The 22,684-nt window shown below is 36.3% G+C and overlaps 1 protein-coding gene across 1 annotated transcript in view; it reads right to left on the bottom strand.

Annotated features, from left to right (window-relative positions):
• The window catches only part of LOC106875223 (WD repeat-containing protein 26), a 36,428-nt gene that overhangs the window by 8,542 nt on the left and 5,202 nt on the right, over nucleotides 1-22,684 (bottom strand). Inside the window, exons 2-8 of the mRNA XM_014923274.2 lie at nucleotides 11,565-11,659; nucleotides 10,505-10,524; nucleotides 8,238-8,297; nucleotides 6,990-7,126; nucleotides 5,213-5,310; nucleotides 3,706-3,862; nucleotides 751-889 (exon numbers count right to left, since the gene is read on the bottom strand). Coding sequence (XP_014778760.2) covers nucleotides 751-889; nucleotides 3,706-3,862; nucleotides 5,213-5,310; nucleotides 6,990-7,126; nucleotides 8,238-8,297; nucleotides 10,505-10,524; nucleotides 11,565-11,659 — 706 coding nt within the window. The remainder of the gene's footprint in view (nucleotides 1-750; nucleotides 890-3,705; nucleotides 3,863-5,212; nucleotides 5,311-6,989; nucleotides 7,127-8,237; nucleotides 8,298-10,504; nucleotides 10,525-11,564; nucleotides 11,660-22,684) is intronic.

Here is a 22,684-nt window from a genome sequence, read left to right as displayed (position 1 = left end):
TATATATATATATATATATATATATATATGTGCAACATAGTACAAAATTTTACAAGATGAATACACTCAATGATGCAAAGTATACAAAGTTGATTAATATTTACATCATACAAATATAAGTATGACTCCTATTGAAGAACAAGTCACATAAACATTAAACAGTTGTATTTTGGAGGAAACAACGAGAAAATTCAGTAGACCAATTTAGAATCAAGCGATTAAATTCTCCTTGAGTTAGTATATATATATAAAAAAAGGGAGTGTTACATTAGTTATTTCGAAGAAAGGGGAGATAATAAAAGTGTGCTGACTAACCAAATAGTAGCCGTCATCATAGTGACGACATTAAGAGTTAAAGGACAGAGAGAATACAGAGTCACTTGTATTGTACATAATGTGAATGACCATTTCTATAACAATAATGTTAATTTATGGTTATTGTAAATGAAGTTACCACTGTAGCATTATACGTAAATGCCTGGTACCACGGTAGCATGGATGGTGCCAGGTAGGTTGGTATCAAAAAGGTTAAAAAGACCACTGGTAATATTCATTAAAATGTGGTATTTATTCCCAACAGATCAGAAGACAATAGAAGTATTGCAAAATAAAGCATTCTACCAAAGTGGATTTAAACCTCTGATCAATAAGTCAATGTTTCAATTATATAACCAGTCAGCCATTTCAGTTACCATTATCCACCAGGATGTCATGACTTCTGTATTGATATACAAAAATGCTGTAACTTACCATATCAACATCCCAGATAATGAGAGTACCATCCTTGGAACCTGTAGCTAATTTTGTGCCGTCCGGAGAAAATCGACAAAACCATACTTCATCACAATGGTCATTCAATATTTGAATAGTATTACAAGGAAACTGATCCCTATAAATAAAAAATAAGATAAATAAAATACATATATAATGAAAGAAACAAAAAGAATTATATGAATTAGGTGTAGGAGCGGCTGTGTGGTAAGTAGCTTGCTTACCAACCACATGGTTCCACGTGGCACCTTGAGCAAGTGTCTTCTATAGCCTCAGGCTGACCAAAGCCTTCTGAGTGGATTTGGTAGATGGAAACTGAAAGCCCATCGTATATATGTATGTGCGTGTATATGTTTGTCAGTGTTTGTCCCCGCAACATCGCTTGACAACCGATGCTGGTGTGTTTACGTCCCCGTAACTTAGCGGTTCGGCAAAAGAAAATGATAGAATAAGTACTAGGCTTACAAAGAATAAGTCCTGGGGGTCGATTTGCTTGACTAAAGGCAGTGCTCCAACATGGCCACAGTCAAATGACTGAAACAAGTAAAAGAGTAGGTGAAATTTTCTCTATTTTGCATGCAGAATTAAGTGTACTGCCCAAATACATATCATCATCATCATTTAATGCACACTTTCCATACTTGTATGGGTCAGACAATTACTTGAAGCAGATTTTCTACAGCTGGAAGCCTGTTGCCAACAGTCATCTGTTTCCAAGCAAGGTAATGTTTTTCCATAGTTGCACATTTTTCACAGAAGACTGGAAACAAACAACTTTGCTTTTATAACACCGATGCTCGTTTACAGCCATCACACAATATTTAGACAAGGGTTTATACAAACACACAATGAGCTTCTTTCAGTTTCTGTATGCCAAATTCACTCACAAAGCTTTGGTTGGCCCAGAGTCATACTAGGAGGCTTTGCACAAGGTGCTATTCAGAGGAACTGAACCTAAGACCACCTAGTTGAGAAACAAGTTGCTTAATCACACAGCCAAGTCAATACCTATAACAAAATACATTCTAGAAATCTGAATAGAGGCAAAAGATCTGTGAACTGTTAATCTAATACCCTGATCAGGTGAGGATTTTCAGTCCCAACTTGGTCCTGAATTGATAAATCTATGATCTAGGATTTCTAACCATGAACATCCGGTCTTTCAGTCAGACATAGGGCAAACTGACTACATTATTCAATGTGTGCTGTTTCTTTTCAAGACAAAGAGGTGCAGTGCAAGGGAGATTTTGCTGCTATTTCTAGCAGGTAGGGCAACCACTCATAAGAACAGAGACAAGGATGCATTCACAAATTCACATAGCTGACAGCTACCATAAAATAGACATACCCAAGTATAGACATGGATACACACACAAATACTCATATTAACATCTAGAAATGTTTAAGAATTAATCATTAATTAAACAAACAATCTTAGACAAAACATTAGGATTCATAGATAAACAAGTGAATATAACATATAGAGTGAGAGAGAGAAAAATACATCCCCGCATTATGGAAAGTTGGATTCATAAAACTTTTGTCCAAACACTAGATTCCATAAAGTAAAATAATTTCCTAACATAGATGTCAATGGGAAAAATAGGCTTAGCATTACAAGATTTTCATAAATGCAACATTTCTAGACCATAAGGAATGCCTGCCAGTTCAAATAAACATACATATATACATATACATATGTGTGTGTGTGTGTGTGTGTGTGTGTGTGTGACTGGCACTCCATCGATTACAAGGGTTCCAGTTGATCTGATCAACGGAACAGCCTGCTTGTTAAATTAACATGCAAGTGGCTGAATACTCCACAGACACATGTACTCTTAAAGTAGTTCTCGGCATCACAGAGTGCAACAAGGTTGGCCCTCTCTTAATTACAGGCACTACTCATTTTTGCCAGCTGAGTGGACTGGAACGACGTGAAATAAGGTCTCACTCAAGGACACAATGCGTCGCCGGGAATTGAACTCACGACCTTACAATCATGAACCAACTACCCTAACTACTAAACCACACACCTTCAGTTTTTCATTGTTCTTTCTTCTTGTTTTTGCCTTTGTGAGTTACAAGTGATGCTATCTGTGAGATTCTCAGCTTTTTTAGCTGCTATTTTTCTGAACTTCGGTATATGGTGAAGCAAATATTTTGCTGATCCCTTAATTATATGTATATATATATATATATATATATACACACACACACATACATTACATACATACATACATACAGACACATGCCTAAACCTCACACACACTTGCAGGTATTCATGAATGCAGAAAAGGCATTAGTCACTGAAATGTAACTGGGATAGACACCATGACTAATGCTTCTAAGAAAAACAATCAAAAATCAATATCACCAAGACTCCTATTACTGTTATTGATGAAAAGTGTAATTCAAGGTTTGACAGGAGGACAAAGAAGAGGGAGGTGGGAGAATAACTTCTGAGCAGGGGAGTTGATTTCCTTTCTTTTAGTTTAGATTTTTACTTCCAGGATTTCTTTGTGGGAGTTTGTTTTGCTTTTTCTTGTCATGTGCATGGCAGTGGGAGGTAATGTTTGGTATTTCGGATTCATATTTCATATTCATGAAAATTCAAATGATTTTTAATGAAATGAAATTGGAATGAATTTTCATTTTAAATAAATAAATATTAATGGAAATTGAACTTGAAAATTTGAAATGAATAAAAAAAAAAAAAAAAAGCAATCAATGAAAATAATCAATTGAATTTCATGATAGGGCCATTCATATAGTCACACACTCCCACCAGTGTGAGTTTGTGTGTGTGTGTATGCGTCTTCATACATGTGCACCTTTATGTATAAGCATTCAATGTAAATATCAAACAACAGGCATTATTAACAAAGAAATGTTTAAGAAAATGAAACAAAATGAAGTCCAGTTAAATGTACCAACCTATTACAAGTGTGGTCTATGAGGAGAGAGACTGCATCAAGATTGTTGTCAAGTTTGGTATTGTGGTACAAACATTGATCTGTTTGAAGTTCTACAGCCTGGCTAAGTAAAGTCTGTAATCGACGAGGGGGTAGCATCACAGTGGGTGGAAGAAAAGCTAGTAAAATGAACAAATTGCCAGAATAAATATCAGAATATATGTGCTAACATACATACATACATATGTGCATGTACAAACAGTGAATATTGAAGAAATAATTAACTAATACAATTCTTTTGAAACAATTATGTAATATATCCACACAACGTCAAAGACATCAAGGAAAGCAGATATGTGTGTGTGTGTATTGGAAATAATTGTCATCATCATCGTTTAACGTCCGTCTTCCATGCTAGCATGGGTTGGACGATTTGACTGAGGACTGGTGAAACCAGATAGCTACACCAGGCTCCAATCTGATTTGGCAGAGTTTCTATAGCTGGATGCCCTTCCTAACGCCAACCACTCCGAGTGTAGTGGGTGCTTTTACATGCCACTGGCACGAAGGCCAGTCAGGAGGTACTGGCAACAGCCACGCTCGAAATGGTCGTATATACAATTATGTGTGACTGTGTAAGTGTGTGTGTCTGTGTATTCTGATAATTTCAGTCAGAGATACAATTAATAAATAATGAATTTATGTTGATATTACAACCCTAGTTAGTTCTTGCACTATAGATGTACAATTTACAATTAACAGTAACATTTGGTATGCAATTTTGTTATATAATGGCTAATTTGAATGATTTCTTTTTGTCACACAATTGTTTTTCAAAAATGACACACAATACGACTGAAACTAATTAGTTCCTGAGTTGCACCTAAAGTTTTCTTTTTGTTTTTGCTCGGCTATTTTTTCTCATTCAAAATATTGGAAGTTGTTACAGACAACATAGATTAACATTTCTGATATCAGTAGAAGTGAAAATGATATTCAACGCAACAAATGTAAAGATCAATGCCATGCTATAAACACCCTATGACTATTCATGAGAGGTGTTTATTTGCAAAGGTGTTTAAATTGAGCAACTTCAAGCACAAGATAGCTTATTTTGGATTTTAGCATTTTTTTGTAGTTTCAAAGGGAAATAAATCGTACAACTTAGACGTTTATCAGAAATTTGAATGTAAATAGGTGTAGTACACCTATGCGGGATTAGTTTTATTATGCAAAAATATTTTCTAAAAGCTGAAGGTGACAATAATGACAAAAGACAGATTTATAAGGTGTTGGTTAACCAGCAACCAGTCAATGGTGGTGACCTGGCTTGCTTGCAATATGTAATTTAAAAAGATTTTCTTTTTTTTTTTTTTTTGTTCTAAGATATGGTTTGATTAAGGAATCACATTTAAGTATTTTTACCTGCTACATAAGGTCTGAAAACATTGTAACACTGATTAAAAAGAAAGTAAACACAGTTTTTAAAAGAGCATTTTAAAAACGTATGAAAAAAAATGACTACTCACATTGTAATTTTTCAATAAGTTTTTGTCTGGAAACAATCCCTTTCCCTTCCCAATCGGATGTTTCTCTTAAATCTTGTGGATTATTACACATCATATACCTAGACAACAAAGTAAAAAATACATATCATATAGATGACGGGTTCTAGCATATCACATATTTCATATATATATATATATATATATATATATACATATAACCAACAAAGACAATCATGACACATGCATGCCTTTGTATTCAGTACACTTCACTCTTATATAAAACCTTAAAAAGGTAAAACGTTGAGCAGAGCAAAGCATTAACAGGTTTCAATAAGCATCGTACACAATTTCTTAAACTTAAATGCTAATCTCTTCCAGATTTACCATTTTTGTTGACTGACCAGTGAAACACAGCAAGAAACTAATCAGCTTCTTCAAAATAAATAAACTCAACATGCATTGAGTACTCTTTATCTCATACCTCTGGACATGTACAAGTGTGTGTGTGTGTGCATATATATATATATATATATATATATATATATATATACAAATAATATATGAGTATATGCATATATATGTACATGTATGTACATACCTTCATCTACCTGTATATATATAGATGCATATCTGGGTACATGACGTTGCAAAAAAAAAACATGGACAAAATGATAAACAAGGTACAGAAAACACACAGGCCACATAGAGAAAATTTCCTTCATCAGCTGCCACCATTATAACATGAATATATATGCATATATACATACATATACATGTATACATATATGGGTACCAGACGTCACAAAATATAAACAAGAAATTTGCAAAGCAAGAAAAAGAATAAAAAGAAAAATAAAGTTGGGGGAAGGTAGAGGAAAAGCCTCCTTGACTAAATGGTGTGAGCAGTTGTTAACAGGGGGAGGGGTTAACATTTTAAGTTATAGTATTCTTTTTGTATCTCATAAAAATAATTGTTTTTAGTGACCTGCTCCTTCTCCCAAACCCTCTTCAACAGTCTCTCTCTCTCTCTCTCTCTCTCTCTCTCTCTCTCTCTCTCTCTCTTACACACACACACAAACATGTTCAATTAACCCCACTGCCTTATCAAGCAGATAATAAAATAGTTTATAAAGATTCAGCTAATGCAACTTGGAGCAATTCTAACAAGAGTGGATTCACATCTATTTAGCAAGGATACTTAACCGCTTTATGTCCATTTTCCACAAGGTGGTTAAGGTATGGCCAATAATTATTTACAATATTTTTTTGACAGTTTAACCCTTTTGTTATATTTCCACTGAAATTCACTGCTTTTGTTTCAATTTATATTTAGAATAATGAAGAATTTAGCCAAATATCAATCATTATTAAGCTGGTATTTGGAATTTGAATTAACATGAAATTTTGATGCAAGATTTTTAGATTGTTTCAAAACTGGATGTATTAGAGAACTAGAGGCTGTCTCAGGCAGGTTAGTATACAGAGGGGAAATCAGAAGAGAATAGGTCAGGTCATGACCTTTTGCATAGTCGTCAAAGACTGGTAGGAGGAGGAACTTCTTAGATGGAAGCCTAGAACAAAGAGAATTTCACTAAAAGGCACCCAAAGTGTAGGTAATAGTGTTAAATCCAGAGATAGATAGAGAGAGAGAAAGAGAGATTGAATCAACTTACAAACATACTGCATACTTTTTTGGTTTACACTTATACAGGAACAAAAAGCCTGCATTCAAAGTTACCTGTCTGAAACAAACAAACATAAGAAGAAAAAAATAAAACATAAAAAATTGTTTACTTACGTACTAAGTTCATGCACACGTTCAGTATTAAATTTTAACGGCGTTAATTCATGTCGTAAACACTGTAATGCATCCAAGTTCTTGCCTTCTTCTAAGAACTCAAGATACTTCTGTTCAAGAATAAGAAATTTCATCTTCTGAAATGAAATAGATGCTTCATTAACAAGTGTTATCAATAAAACCTTTTTTGTTTCTTTTAAAAATTTCAAAAATAATCATAAAGAAAAGTAGTGGGTGAAAAAGAGAAAAAGGATAGCACTGGTTGTACATAAAAGGTGCCGTTTGAGTAAGATTGGTATACTTGGGTTAGTAGTTTGAAAGAAAGGGCAAAACAAACACCCCAAGGATGGAGCCATTTGAGCCAACAAGAGAACATCCATTCTGTTGATCAACCACCTAGAAATAGCAACCAAATCTTCCTGAAATCACATTCTAATATCTGAGTCCCTTGAGCATTTAAACTGGCCATATCCAGCCCATATACTCTACCTGATTTTTGTTCAAACCAGCCAGATCCAGTCTCTCACACCTACCTTACATTGTCATTCTAAAAATAGTCACATCCTCAAAATCTTGAAGCTATGAGATAATGCATGATTCATTCAAAACAATGTGACTAAATAAGCATCATATTTGACAGAGTAAACTGAATGCTAAAGGGTTAAAAACACATTGAACAATGTAGTCTTAAATGCATCAATATTATCGTCATTATTTTAATGTCTACTTTTCCATGCTTGCATGGGTCTGACAAGGGTATGTTGGGGCAGAGGTTTTTTTTTTATGGCTAGATGCCTTTCCTTTCACCAACCACTGAACAACAAACAAGCCACATGTATTTACATGGAGAACTGGAAACAAACAACAAAACACCATATGAACAAGCCTTTCCTTTACACTCAGCAAATGAGCACATGTAGATTAGGAATTTAAAAACTAACTCTCACAAACATACACATAAATACATGCACATGTGCACATTCATGCAAACACTCACCAAATTCACTCTCAAGGCTTTGGTGGGCCAAAGGTTATAGTAGAAGACATTGCCCATGGTGCTCTGCAATAGGACTGTACCCAAAATTACATGGTTGGGAAGCAAAATTTTTAACCATACCTGTTCCTACATACTATTGCATTTAATATTAAAAAAATTTAAAAAACTACCAGCTATACTGTTAATCAAAATGCAAATTAAAAGATACAAAATAGAAAGAAATTCAGAAATGTTTTTCCTTTAAACATTACCAAAGTTGTCTGACAGCTATCTTCAATCAACATTTTCAATTCATTCAAATCATGGTCAGCCTAGAAAGAAAAAAAATTAATCACATTTCAATTTCAGAAGTAATAAAAAAAATTTTTTTCTTTTAAAGAGAGGAGAGAGAAAACAAGTAAAAGCTTGTTTTGAGTACAAAATAAGGCCTGAAATTTTGGAGAATGATTCATCGACACCAAGGATCAATTGGTACATATTTTAACAATTCCACTTAGTCACGCAGTGGGACTAAGCCCTGAACCATGTGATTGGGAAGCAAACCTCTAACTACAGTCATGCCAAACCCTATTACATATATATGTGAGAAACTTTGTCCCCACTGCCCCACTCACAGCCTGACAACAGTGTTGATTTGTTTACATCCCAATTACTTAGCAGCTCAGCAAACGATAATGAGATAATGACAATAAATACCAAACTTAAAAAAAAAAAACATACTGGGAAAGATTTGTTTGACTAAACCTTCTAAGGTGGTGTCCCACCAAGGCTGTAGTCCAATGACTGAAACAAGTTGCTGGCACTCCGTCGCTTACGACGTCGAGGGTTCCAGTTGATCCAATCAACAGAACAGCCTGCTCGTGAAATTAACGTGCAAGTGGCTGAGCACTCCACAGACACGTGTACCCTTAATGCAGTTCTCGGGGATATTCAGTGTGACACAGTGTGACAAGGCTGGCCCTTTGAATTACAGGCACAACCGAAACAGGAAGTAAGATTGAGAGAAAGTTGTGGTGAAAGAGTACAGCAGGGTTCGCCACCATCCCCTGCCGGAGCCTCATGGAGCTTTTAGGTGTTTTTGCTCAATAAACACTCACAACGCCTGGTCTGGGAATCGAAACCGCGATCCTATGAACGCAAGTCCGCTGCCCTAACCACTAGGCCATTGCGCCTCCACACTGAAACAAGTAAAAAGCTAAGATAAATGATTATCAGATATAAATTCTATCAGAGATTTTAACTCATTTGTTCAGTATGTTTTTCCATGCTAGAATAATTTGGACAGGAATTGATTGAGACAGGATTTTACACCAAGACGCTCTTTCTTTTACTAAACTTCATTTGTTTTACAAGCTAAGAAATCTTAACTTTTTTTTTTATTCCACAGGTCATCAAAAGTATAAAGCATCTATTTATAGTGTCAACAAAGAATGGAAACATCACCATCAATTTCATTCAGTAACAAGTGAAATATCCTTTCTATTATAAGTACAAGGCCTGAAATTATTGGGGAGGGGGCTAGTTGATTACATCGACCCCAGTAATCAACTGGTATTTATTTTATCAACATCTGAAAGAACAAAAGGCAAAACTGACCTTGGTGACATTCAAACTCAGAACAAAGTCAGGAAAAATGCCACTAAGCATTTTGCCCACCATGCTAACAATTCTGCCAGCTCATCACCTTAATGTGACAAGTGAAATATCAGCACACATTCATATGCAAAAATACACACTCACATATATATACAACAAACTTTTTTACAGTTTCCATCAAACAAATTCACCAACAAAGCATTAGTCAGCTCAGGGTTATAACAGAAGACAGTTACTGAAGGTTCTGCACAGTGGAATTGAACATGAAACTGTGTGGCTTGTGAAACTTCATCATCATGCACCTATGTATGGTTAAAAAGTTCCTCCTCAAAAATGTCAGAAACTGCCAAATGTTCCCACTTTTCTTTAGCTTCAAATTATGAACTGAGATAAAATTTTAATGAAATGAAACTGTTATAATGTGACAAAAATAATGGATCTAATCACTAATCATTTAACTACAATAACATAATAGATTTATTATTTAAGAAATTTACATGCAGGCTTCAGGTTCAATCATACTGCATGGCACCTTGAGCAAGTGTCTTCTATTGTGTAGAGCTGACCAAAGCCTTTTGATTGGATTTGGTAGACAGAAACTGAAAGAAATTTATTGCACACGTGTGTGTGTTGTAAGTAAGCATCACTGCCAGACAGTGTCGTTCATTTCTATTCTTCTGTGAAAAACATGTCCAGCCAAGGAGAAATATTACCTTATATGGAAACAGGTAAGGATTGGCAAAAATGGCATCCAGCTGTAGATTATCTACCTTGATGAATTCTGTCTGACCCATACAAGCATGGAAAAGTGGATGTTAAAACAAACATGATTAAGATCTATCATTCACTAACACTGATAGCAAAATATATTTCCCAAAGCAGGAATCCATGTTTGTGTATATGGCTAACACATTATACATACATAACATATACCTCCAAAAGCTGTCAGACAGTAAAAACACAAGATTATTTTTAACATCTGCTTTCAATTTCAAGAAAGAAATTGAACTAAAAAAATACAAATTAGTCTTTTGTTTTGTTTTTGTTTTTTTTTGTCCCCAAGTAGATTTAGAATTAACTTAGACATTGTCATCATCATTTTTGTGTTTACTTTCAATGTGTTGGCATGGATTGGATGAGATTCATTGAGGCAGTATACTATGGTCGCATATCCTTCTCACCATCAACTCTTACTTTTTTTTTCAACTATTTTTATTCTGCTAGTCTTCATATGTCAAAACTAAGAAGATGTAAACATAACATCACTGTAGCCCAAATAGTGTCAACGTCAAGACATGATGAAATAAATAATCATGCACATTATCATACATACACACACGTATGTATATGTATGCATGTATAAACACATTTATATGACGTAGAACACGAAGGGAGGTAACCAAATAAAAAATATTCTGCTGAATCACTACAATGCAACTGCCATATTGGACATATATACACCTATACATATATATTCATCATGTATATACATACACACAGATTATATATACATATAGACATACACACCCACACATAACGGGCTTCTGTGCAGTTTCCATCTACCAGTCTCACTCATTGGTCAGCTCAAAGCTACATTAGAAGCCACTGCCCAAGGTGCCACATAGTAAGAAGGAACTCAAAACCATTCAGTCTCAGAATAAACTTTGTAATCACACAGCCACGCTATATATTTTTTATTGTATTTTGTATATTGTATTGTATTTTACATCTTTTTTTTTCCTTTCAAAGTAATTGTGTATAGGACAGATATAAATATAAATATATTGTTGGAACAATTATTTACAGTCATATGTTTCCCCCACTACAGGAAAGTGTTTTATATGTAAAATTGGTGTATTCAATAATGTTAGACTGTTATATTTAGTGGCTATTTAAGCAATGAGTTTGTGAATGATTAATGGGTTGGATGTGGTGCTGAAGAAGAAGCAAGAACTCCTGATATATGCATCTATATACATTACCTATTTTCCCATCTTCAATCACATTCTTGTTTGCATTAAACATATTTGGATATGAAATGTCATAACAAATCATGGCTATAATTTCTATAGAAAATCTGCAGAGATAACCTTAATCTAAACTGGTTTAGATTGTGATAACCTAAATCAGTTTGGGCTGCCACAAAGTCATAAAAAAAAATATGTTTGCTGTTTGGCCCAGGTCAACCATGATCAGACAGACCTGTAATTAATAGGGTTCTGTTCTTACTTTTTAGGTCTAAGACTACATTATCTAATGCTTTGTTCACTTACTTTCCTAAAGCAGGGTGAGGTTCAAAGGAAGAGTAGGGCTACTATTTCTAACAGGTTAAGTAACCAAATGGAGGTTCCCTTCTACCTATATTTGCCCTTATGTAAAATAGCATTGGAACCCCCTACACAACCTACCCAATCACCTTTACTACTGTTTCACTCTCTCTCTCTAACCCTTCACACAAATCCCTTCCATATTCCTTCCCTCTGCCCCTGACAGTGTCAACTCTGTTACTCTCTTCACTACCACTCTCCCAGGAAAATAAACCTGTATCTCTTATCACCTTGCCAAAAATCATTGCTTACTCTTACTCTTTCTCTCTCCCATTTTCCTTTCAGTTTTTAGAGCTCTTTAGTGTTGCAAGTTGCCAAGCAACCTTGCTCATGCTGGTGCCATGAAAATAAAGAAGAAAAAACCCTCCAATACACTGTAAAGTGATTGGTGTTAGGAAAAGCATCCATTTGTAGAGACCATGCTAAAGCTTAGATGTTGGAACATAATTTGATTCATCAGTACCTGTCAAACCATCCAACCCATGCCACTATGAAAAGCAGACATAAAATGATGATGATGAATTGATGGTTATGCTGGGACATCATGTGCTTGGTAGAGTCAACTTTTGATTAGTAATTATTTTACTGTCCTTTGAAGAGTGAAAGACTAAGTGGGCCTATTAATAGATATCTAAACTCAGAACATAAAGGGAGATAAACCAAATATAAACTTTTTTTTTTTGATAAAACACCACAATGCAACTGCCATATTCAAGTGTTATGCCACTTTTAAATATTATATTTGGAATCGTTTCAACTGAATTCAGTTAAATGGGCAAGGTTGTCTGTGGAAGACCAGCAATTGCCCATATCCTCGCCATACCACTGACAATATCCAAGGGAAAGGCAAAGGCTGATACAGTTTGGCGCCAGTGACATCACAATTCAATTCTACAGCTGAGTGAACTGGCACAACAAGAACACAACACACAGCTTGGTCCAGGAATTGAACTCACTACCTCATGATTGTGAGCCCAGCACACTAACCACTGAGCCATGTGCCTTCACGGGTTGCATTCATTGGAAATGAATGACATTCATTTACAATAATCATGCAATGTCTAGACAACAAAAAGATTTTTTCAAAGATGGATATTGAATATTGTGGTCCAAGACATTTATATCTCATGATGAATTTGCTGAATCTGTGCTGAACTGAGGCTAAAAAACAACTACAATTAAATGTACAGTTTCATTGGTGGCAATGATGCAAAGGTTATCATCAGTAACAAATATCGAAACCTTTTACCACACCTAGAATCCTATTTACTACTACCACCCTCAGCATGTAAAGTACACAAACCTTTTATACAATGCACTAATCATTACATTCATAATGGCTGCAAGGTTTACAATGTTAGCTACTGACAATTTACTTGTGAAGTCAAGAGCTTTATCCATCCATTGTGTTATGCCTGATTGAGGTACATAACTCTGCTTGCCTCAGTATGCCTAACTGACAAAAAAAAATTCCATTCCTAATTCAGAATTGAAGTTAGTTGGAAGAATATCCTGTAGGAAAATAATTAAGCAATATGCAAAATGTTCTATTTTGAAACACCATCTTATTAAGCAAAAATGATCGTAGAACAATAATGTAAATACTGTTCGTCTTACGAGGATGTATGTATATTTTATGTAAAACCTTTACCAACAAAATGACTACATTCAACAACCACACTATGAGATCTATTTCCAGGATCCTATTTCCATTTCCACTGAGTCATGTTTACACCAATTAACCCTTTATCTGTTTAAAGAATTTTTATGAATTTGTCCTAAACATCCATGCTTGTTTTCAGGCTTTTAGTTAACTCTGTTTCATATGTTCTGAGTAATATAAAGTTTCTATTTATCAAATCCTACAGCAGACACTTGCTCAAGATGCTGGGTAGTGGAACTGAACCCCAAACCACATTCTTGGTTGGTAAGCAAGCTTCCTAGCCACACAGCCATGCTTGCATCTATATAAAGTTTTCCACTTCTTAAAAAAAACTTTTAAGTATTCAAGAACAAAGGATTTACTTAATTAGTTTCAAAAATCTACAATGATTGAAGTCAATCAACTTTTACTGGCCCCTACTTCACCAAGAACTGAAACTTTCCTACATAGTTACCATAAAGTATGCATGCCTTTTTAAAGAATTAACAATACAACTAAAAGGAAAATGGCAAAATAATACGACAACAAAAATTTAGGTAATGGCTTCCATGCCAGTGGCATGTAAATAGCACCATTTGAGTGTGATCGTTACCAACGTCGCCTTCCTGGCACTTGTGCCAGTGGCACATGAAAAGACATTTGAGCGAGATCATTGCCAGTGCCCCTGGACTGGCTCCTGTGCAGGTGGCACGTAAAATACACCATTTCGAGCGTGGCCGTTGCCAGTACTGCCTGACTGGCCTTCATGCAGGTGACGGCGTTAGGAAGGGCATCCAGCTGTAGAAACTCTGCCAAATCAGACTGGAGCCTGGTGTAGCCACCTGGTCCACCAGTCCTCAGTCAAATCGTCCAACCCATGCTAGCATGGAAAACGGACGTTAAACGATGATGATGATAAACATTTTCCCATATACTGTGTTATATAATGTATAAGGTGTATATTAATATACTTCAGTCTTCTAGTAAAGGCCGCTTTGGATGAAAGAATTTTAATCAAAATTTTCAAATCAGAAACTGGATTACAGTCAAAACCACATACTTCCCTTTCAAAGTACAGGCACATTATAAACTTGAGTATTAATTTAGGTGTAGCTATGGCTATGTGGTTTAGAAGCTTCCTTAGTAACCATGTGCTTCTAAGTTTGCTCCTACTGCACAGTACCTTGGGCAAGTCTTTTACCATAGGAACATATTGATCAATACCATGTAACTGAAATGTGGCAAACAGAAGCTGTACAGAAACATGTGTCTACACAGATTATAGATTAAGTTCTATTTTTTAACATGTTTATCAATACTATTCTCTTATTCTTAATTAAAAAAAAAAATAGACAAAAACAAACTGGATTGGTTCAGTTTGACAGCAATAGGTAATCCCAACTCAGATATGCTGATGACCTAGTTCTCATAGTTGAATCTGTAGTAGAATTAGAGAAGAAATTTCAGATATTCGTAAGTGAATCTATAGTAGAATTAGAAAAGGAATTTCGGATACTGAGACAAAACCTAGAAACAAGTGGTCTCAAACTAAACTTAGCAAAGAATAAAGTTTTAATAACTAGGGGCAAAAACAGAATGTTACTACTACTCTGGGAACTGGCTACGCTTGATATGAAGAAAAGGTGTAGGTAGAAATTCTATAGAGTTTACGCAGTGTAAACTATGAGTGGAACATGTTAGTCACATACAATGCCTACTTTCTCCACGAGTCTGCATTATGCAGTATCATGAAGAAAGTAGCCATCGTTTGCAGCAGAGGCCCAAGAGCAATAAGCACTTATAGCAAACATAAATAAGATTCTCTCAGCTACCCTGATGGCTCCCTAAAAGTAGCTGATAACTTTATTTCTCATATGCCCAAATTTAGCAGTGGAGATGAGTATTCCAAAAGTAGAGTAGCCTGAATAAGAATAGTTTGGGAGAAGTTTAGAGAACTATAGCTTCTACTGGTAACAAAGGTTTTCTCTCACAAAGTAAATAGCAAATTGTATTGTTTTGAACACAAAGTGGAATGCCACAAGGATGCAAAACATGGGCATTAATTGCAGAGGATTTACAAACACTAGAAAGAAATGAAGCAAGCATTCTCCACTGGATATGTATTGTTAGTTAACATGAATGATGGAGCACAAATGAGTTGAGAGAAAATCTGGCTGTAAGAGGCAGGAGATGTAGTGCGCAAGAGAATAGACTGTGCTGGTATGAGCATGCAATGCATATGGAGGATGGAAGCTGCATACAGTGCAAGGTTATAGAAGTGAATGGAACCTGTGGAAGAAGGAAACCTAGGAAGATATGGATGAAGGTGGTAAAGGTTGATCTTAAGATGCTGAGCTCACAGAGGAGATAAAGGACCAAAATGATTGGCAGCAAGCAGTGCGGTAGAAGACTTGCCCACTTGTACAAGTACAGTGAAATAAACATTAACTTTATGGAAACACACACACACTGAGTCTCTCACACAATGTGTCCTGAGTCTCTTTCAGTTTTCCCCTCTCGCTCTGACACCTTCCCCTTGTCTACCAATCTGTTCATGTAGGAAGGGATCACATTGGATTGAACCATATTCATTTACCCCACCAACCTTATTGTTCTGTTTTTGTCCATCATTATGCTTATGCATAAAGGATTGCATTGAATCAGCTTCTTTCTGATACACCCTCTGCCATAACACACTTTCTATGCTGCCAGTCATCACATCCTCTCCCCAGGACTACTCACTATTGACAACCATCACCCCCGTTTCTATTACTATCAAACACCCGTCCTCGCTCAATTCTCTCTCCAACAAACATGTAGCTGCCATCACTGTCTCTCTTCCATTATTCTTACCTTTAACACTTTCTCATGTCAATTACTGTTTCTCCCACCACACTCCCATTCTTTTCATGCAGTCATTTACAACTTCTATGCTATAAAGTGACTCAAGAAGCCCTGACTGGTACCATGTGAAATAAAACAATAAATATAACAACCATCAAACACAAACCAATTGCTTTAGTAGAATAGACAGAATGTTTAAGAAATTAACTACATGGTAGTCCTCCAGGTTATAATACCAAATCTAACATGTACAAGAGATTTGAAGACATCTGAATGAACAAAATTAATAACTTTAGACATAAGTATCTGTCAGGGTCCTATCTATGGATTAAATTTCCCAGGGGTAAAGGAGCCTCCCACTACTTGTAACAAAGATGCAGGGAAGACAGCTCCTTTAAGAGAAAGATTCTCTGACATAAAACTCGGAATCAAAATAGTACCAGTCATCTTCCAAGGCTTGTCACTGGAACCTGCTATGGTGACAGAGAGTAGTAAAAGAGTTTTTGTCACTTAAATCCAATGATCCATGTACAGATGACTGTCATTTCATTTCTTGATCCATTTTGCATTTTATAAACTCCTATGGTGATGGATATCTGCACACATACAAGGATGAAATGAGACTGAATGTGAGATGGTTATCATCTGATAATATAAATATGGGCACACATGCATATAAATCTATGACACTGGCCAAATTTCTCTGGTGCTTTGAAACTCATACTTATTCTACGGTATATTCAGGATTAAGATTCGAAATATACCATCAGTTTTAACACACACTAGACACATATTTGATTAAGTCTGGAAATGAAAACCATATTTTCCATTTTAGAAATGTGCACTTCAAATGCCATTTCTACACAAGTATATACTATTCATAAAGCCACTCACAGACATGTTCCAGTCTCTGGGTCACAGGTACACTGTCTTCTTTCTCTGCCATTTCTAGGGTTTAGAGATACCACATACTTCTTTATAAGTGGACATATCCATTCATGCATTGAAATTAGGGACCCCAATAGAACCAAACACTCTGGTGCATAAGATGTTGGATATATTCAGAGTGCTGATTCAAAATATACCTTTAGTTTTGCCCTATCAGTTCTAATTAATCATTTATTTTGATACAGAAATAACAGATATTAATTATATAACAGATGCTATTAAAACAATGTAAGGTGCAATTCGGATAGCTTATTTCAGACAAGCGGATGCATTGGCATATATAAAAATGTATGCTGCATTTCCAAAACTATAACTGATAATATATTTGGAATCAGCACCCAGAATATACCCAAGAGTAGGTCTAACTTTTAAGGCACCAAAATAGGCATCAGCCAGTATTAATATACAGAGATATGTAAATATGGATGGACATGTACATTATATGTATACTGTAACAGAATTAGAAATAAAATTCCAGGTTTGGAAGCAAAACCTGGAATCAAAGGGTCTTAAAATGAACTTAAATATGACCCAAGTTTTAGTTAATAGGAAAGCAGACAGGATACTAATCCCTTTATGTAAATGGCCTTGTTCTTTGTAAAGAAAAAGAGTAGGTAAGAATTCGATATAGTGCACTCAGTGCAAACTATGGACACTTAAGAGGTACAGTGGAATCACAGGAAGACTAACAAAGAAAGTAGAATTTACTTGTGGCAGATATTTCTATAAATGAGCAATAAACAAATAAGAGCACTCAGGAAATAGATGTTCTGGAATACCCAAGAGGCTCCTTAGAAGTTGTAGATAGTTTCTATAACCTAGGTGAGCTAATTAACAGTGAAGGTGGATGCTCTGAAAGTATAGTTGCTAGAATAAGAATTGGCTGGAGAAAGTTCAGAGAACTATTACCTCTGTTGATGTGGAAACTAGAAAGAAATTAAACAAGCATGATTCATGGGTGTGCAACATCAGCGTGCATGTACAACGAAGTACAAATGTGCTGATAAAAAAATTTGGGCATAACAGACACCAGGCGTGGTGCACAGGAGAGAAGATTGTGCTGATATGGTCATGTGATGCAGATGGATGTGGACAGCTGTATAATGAAGTGCTGATCAGTAAACATAGAAGACGTTTGTGGAAGAGGGAGACCCACAAAGACATGGGATGAAGTGGTAAAGACTGACCTCAAGATGTTGAACCTCTTCAAAAAGTTGACAAGGGAATCATGATGAATAACAATATGTTGTGCTTGAGAAAACCCGTCCATTTCAACAGAAGTAAGGTTCTATCAAGCCTCCCCAACAGCTCATTTTTCCTTCACTTTCCCCTCAGCTGAACTGATATTTTCTTCATCCAACTCATGTCACACTATTCTCACTCTAGTGTACTTACCAACAAATCCACCTTTTCTGCTCTTCTATCCTATCCTCTCTCACATATTCACCTGGTACCTTGACCTCACATCTCTCTATCTTTTCAGATGAGCAATCTAAGTATTCACCTCTTCAACAAGACACCTGCTCCTGATACTCTTAATTTCTTATCTCTCAATTCTACACCCCCACTCAGATAAGGAGTCTTGTCTTGCAGGCACTTGGTGACCTCACCAGTGCTGGTGCCATGTAAAAAGCACCCAGCGCACTCTGTGAAGTGGCTGGCATTAAAAGATATCCAATTGTAGAAACCACGCCAAAGAAAAATACGAGAACTTGGCACAGCCTTCTGGCTTGTCTGTTCATGTTGAACTGTCCAACCCATGCCAGCATGGAAAAAAGGACATTAAAATAGTGATAATGATAATTATGAGTAGAAGCATGGTGGTGTAACTATGAAGTTTGCAACCACCACAGCTATGGTTTAAATAAAGCCTCGTGACATTTTGTTGCGAGAAATTGCAAAAACTCTTTTGTATGTGTGTGCACGCTCACGCACACAGCTAAATATAGGTACATGTGTGTACTATGTGAATCAATGTGTCAGACAGAAAAGGCTCTGTGTCCTTAAAGGGATGGGAAACAACACATGAACCTAGACCAGGAGCACTGCTCCTTCCACTGGACATAGTAAATTAAAAAAAAAAGAACTTGCTTGGAGCGATACAAGTAACTGAAGGAACTCCTGTACGTTGATGGCCTAATTTTATAGCTAAATCTATAGAAGATTTAGATAAGAAATTCCAGATGACAAAGCAAAACCTAGGCTTGGAGACCACAAGATAAACTTAAAGACTAATGTTTTAGTAAGTAGCAAAGAAGACAGGTCCCTGCCAGTGTCAGGCAAATGGACAAGTTCAATATTCAGAAAAGGAATTACATATGTCCAGTGTATATTAAGAATGCACAAGCAGTGTAGTGGGATCATAGGCAGGCTGGCAAAAGCAGAGTTTGTATATGGAAGCAGAAAGAATAATAAGTCCCTTCAAATGCTTGCAAGGTTCACTGAAAGTAGTTGATAACTTTTGCTACAAATGTAACAGAAATAGCAATGGTAAGTGGGTGTTCAGAAAGTAAAGTAATAGGCGCAGGAGTGGCTGTGTGGTAAGTAGCTTGCTTACCAACCACATGGTTCCGGGTTCATTCCCACTGCGTGGCACCTTGGGCAAGTGTCTTCTACTATAGCCTCGGGCCGACCAAAGCCTTGTGAGTGGATTTGGTAGACGGAAACTGAAAGAAGCCTGTCGTATATATATATATGTATGTGTGTATATGTTTGTGTCTGTGTTTGTCCCCCCAGCATCGTCTGACAACCGATGGTGGTGTGTTTACGTCCCTATAACTTAGCGGTTCGGCAAGAGAGACCGATAGAATAAGTACTTTACTTCCAAAAAATAAGTCCTGGGGTTGATTTGCACGACTAAAAGGCAGTGCTCCAGCATGGCCGCAGTGAAATGACTGAAATAAGTAAAAGAGTAATGAGAGAGTAAGAATAGGCTGGAAAAAGTTCAGGGACTTATTATCGGTGCTGTTGAAAACGGTTTCTCTCTCAGAGTAAAAGACAAATTGTATGATGCTTGTATATGAGGTACAAGCTAAATGGTAGTGAGACTGGAGACATGTAATGGCTTGAGAGAAATGAAGCAAACATACTCAACTGGATGTGTAGCAATGTTGGCATGTATGAAGAACAAATCACAAATGAGGTGAGAAAAAAGCTTGATCTAAGAAGAATCAACTGTAGTGCACAATAGACAAGACTGCACTGGTATGGGCACACAATGCATATAGAGAATGTTAGTTGTATAAAATGCCACACACTTGAAATAAATGGAACCTTTGGAAAGAGGTAAACCAAGAAAGACATGAGACAAAGTGTTGTAGATTGATGTGATAAAGCTGAACTTCACAAAAAAAAGTGAGAAAGAACCAAGATATGTGACAAAATGCAGTGGAGGAGAAGACCCACTTACTGATGCAAGCATGGTAAAATAGTTGTTAGAATGAAGGTGGATGGTTGAAATGTCTATCTGATACGTTTAAATTGGGTCTCTCACCCTTGTATTCCCTTTAAGACTTCATCCACTGTCCTCTTTGTTACTTCCTCATCAATCACCCTCTCTCTCTCATTCACTGTATCATACTGCCATCTACCTGACAAAAGGTAACATTTGATCAGTTCATATTCATTCCCTCCACCATCAGTTTTCCTGTCATCACCCTTTATCACTCTACCTCTCTTCCACCACCCCTAAATCAACTATCAGAACAACACTTGTGTAATGAGTGAGGCTATGTAGTCCATCCACCATCATTTTCTCTCTCCCACGACTTTTCTTTGGTAGCTACTACCCTCATCTACCATAGGCCATTTCTATTCTTACGCATCGCTCTTCTTCTACCTGCTTGGTCATCACCATTCTTTCTTCTATTCACTCCATTGGTCATGTTTACCTTGAAAGAATGGAGACAACAGACTAGAGAGATCCCTTTTGTCTTGTTAAGGATATTTCTCTAGTGCTATGATAAAATGCATCCAGCCACAGAAATCATACCAAAAATGGAACGTACAAGTAATAAGATATGGTCCTCTGGCCAATCTAAAAGAGAGTAAAATGCATCTTGTCAAACACACAAGACTATAAGAGCATCTGACCATAAAATCCTGGCTGAATTCTTCGTTCAACTCATGCCAGCAAGGGAAAACAGATGCTAAATGGATATACACACACAAACACGATGATGAAAAAAAATATTAAGCAAAAATCAGTAATTATTATGAATGGATAAATTGCTGAGATTTCAATGTCAATTCATGTAAACATTGTAAGAGAAACTGGTAATTGAACCAAGTATTATAGCTTGCTGAACTTTCCTGGATCAAATCCAGTGATTAGCATCATAAAGTAACTGCTGGGGCTAGTTCTGCCTTTCAAAAATCAAAGGTTAACAAACTATACCTTTACAAAAACTGTCATTGGGCTAAGTACTACTAAGATTAATGGTAGTATTATTATTACTACTACTACTATGATTATAACAACTACCACTGTTACTGTTTAGTCCCAGATCACACCTAATTGAAGAGACCTAAAATCAAAATGTATTCCAGCCATGATCAGTCGTATTATTTAAGAGGTTAGGGTGTGAGTTAAAGATTTTGTCGTTATTTCTAGCTGATTAAGAAACCATGTAGAGGTATCACGATTATTGCTCGTGATAGTGCTCCGTTTATGGGCAAACTGGTCGAGTGCTAGACAAAATACTTTGTGTTATTTAGTTACGACCCTTTACAACCTAAATTCATCCTCTTCGACTTTGCCTTTCAATCCTCGATAGAGGTGGGGAGTTGATGAAATAAAGTACTCGTAACGTTGCGAGTAAAATGGGAATCACTTGAGTCAGCTAGTTGCAGAATTCGTGTCTTATGGGAGTAGGTTCTCACATGGGAGAACAGGTAGAGCAACGAATGAAACACCTTATGCAGTTTAGTTGCGTTCCTTTCCGTTGTGAGTTCGAATTCTTCAAGGTCGTCTTTATCTTTCATCGTTTTGTTTGGTGCTTAGTCTCGTCGATAAAATAACAGTCGTGCACTAGGTGGGAGTCGATAGAGTTTACTATAAACACTATCTTCCGAAGTGTGTGGCTTTTTGCCCGAGTCAGAGATTGGTACTACTACTACTACTATTGTGTGGGGAGAAGGTAACACATTCTGTGTGAATTTTCTTTCTTCCACACTATTCCCCCCCTCCACATCCCTACCATTATCATCCCAACCTCTACCAGGTTGTATGTATGCGTGTGTGTCAACATCACACACACACACAAATTCCACTTCAGAAAATGAAGTGTACAATAAAACAAAGAAGAAATAAAAATGAATAAGAAAAAAAAAAGGCAAAACA

Source organism: Octopus bimaculoides, chromosome 11 (assembly GCF_001194135.2).
Source record: "Octopus bimaculoides isolate UCB-OBI-ISO-001 chromosome 11, ASM119413v2, whole genome shotgun sequence".
Classification (NCBI taxonomy): Eukaryota; Metazoa; Mollusca; class Cephalopoda; order Octopoda; family Octopodidae; genus Octopus; species Octopus bimaculoides.
The sequence above is the reverse complement of the archived record's forward strand: the minus strand, read 5'-3'. Positions and strand labels throughout refer to the sequence as shown.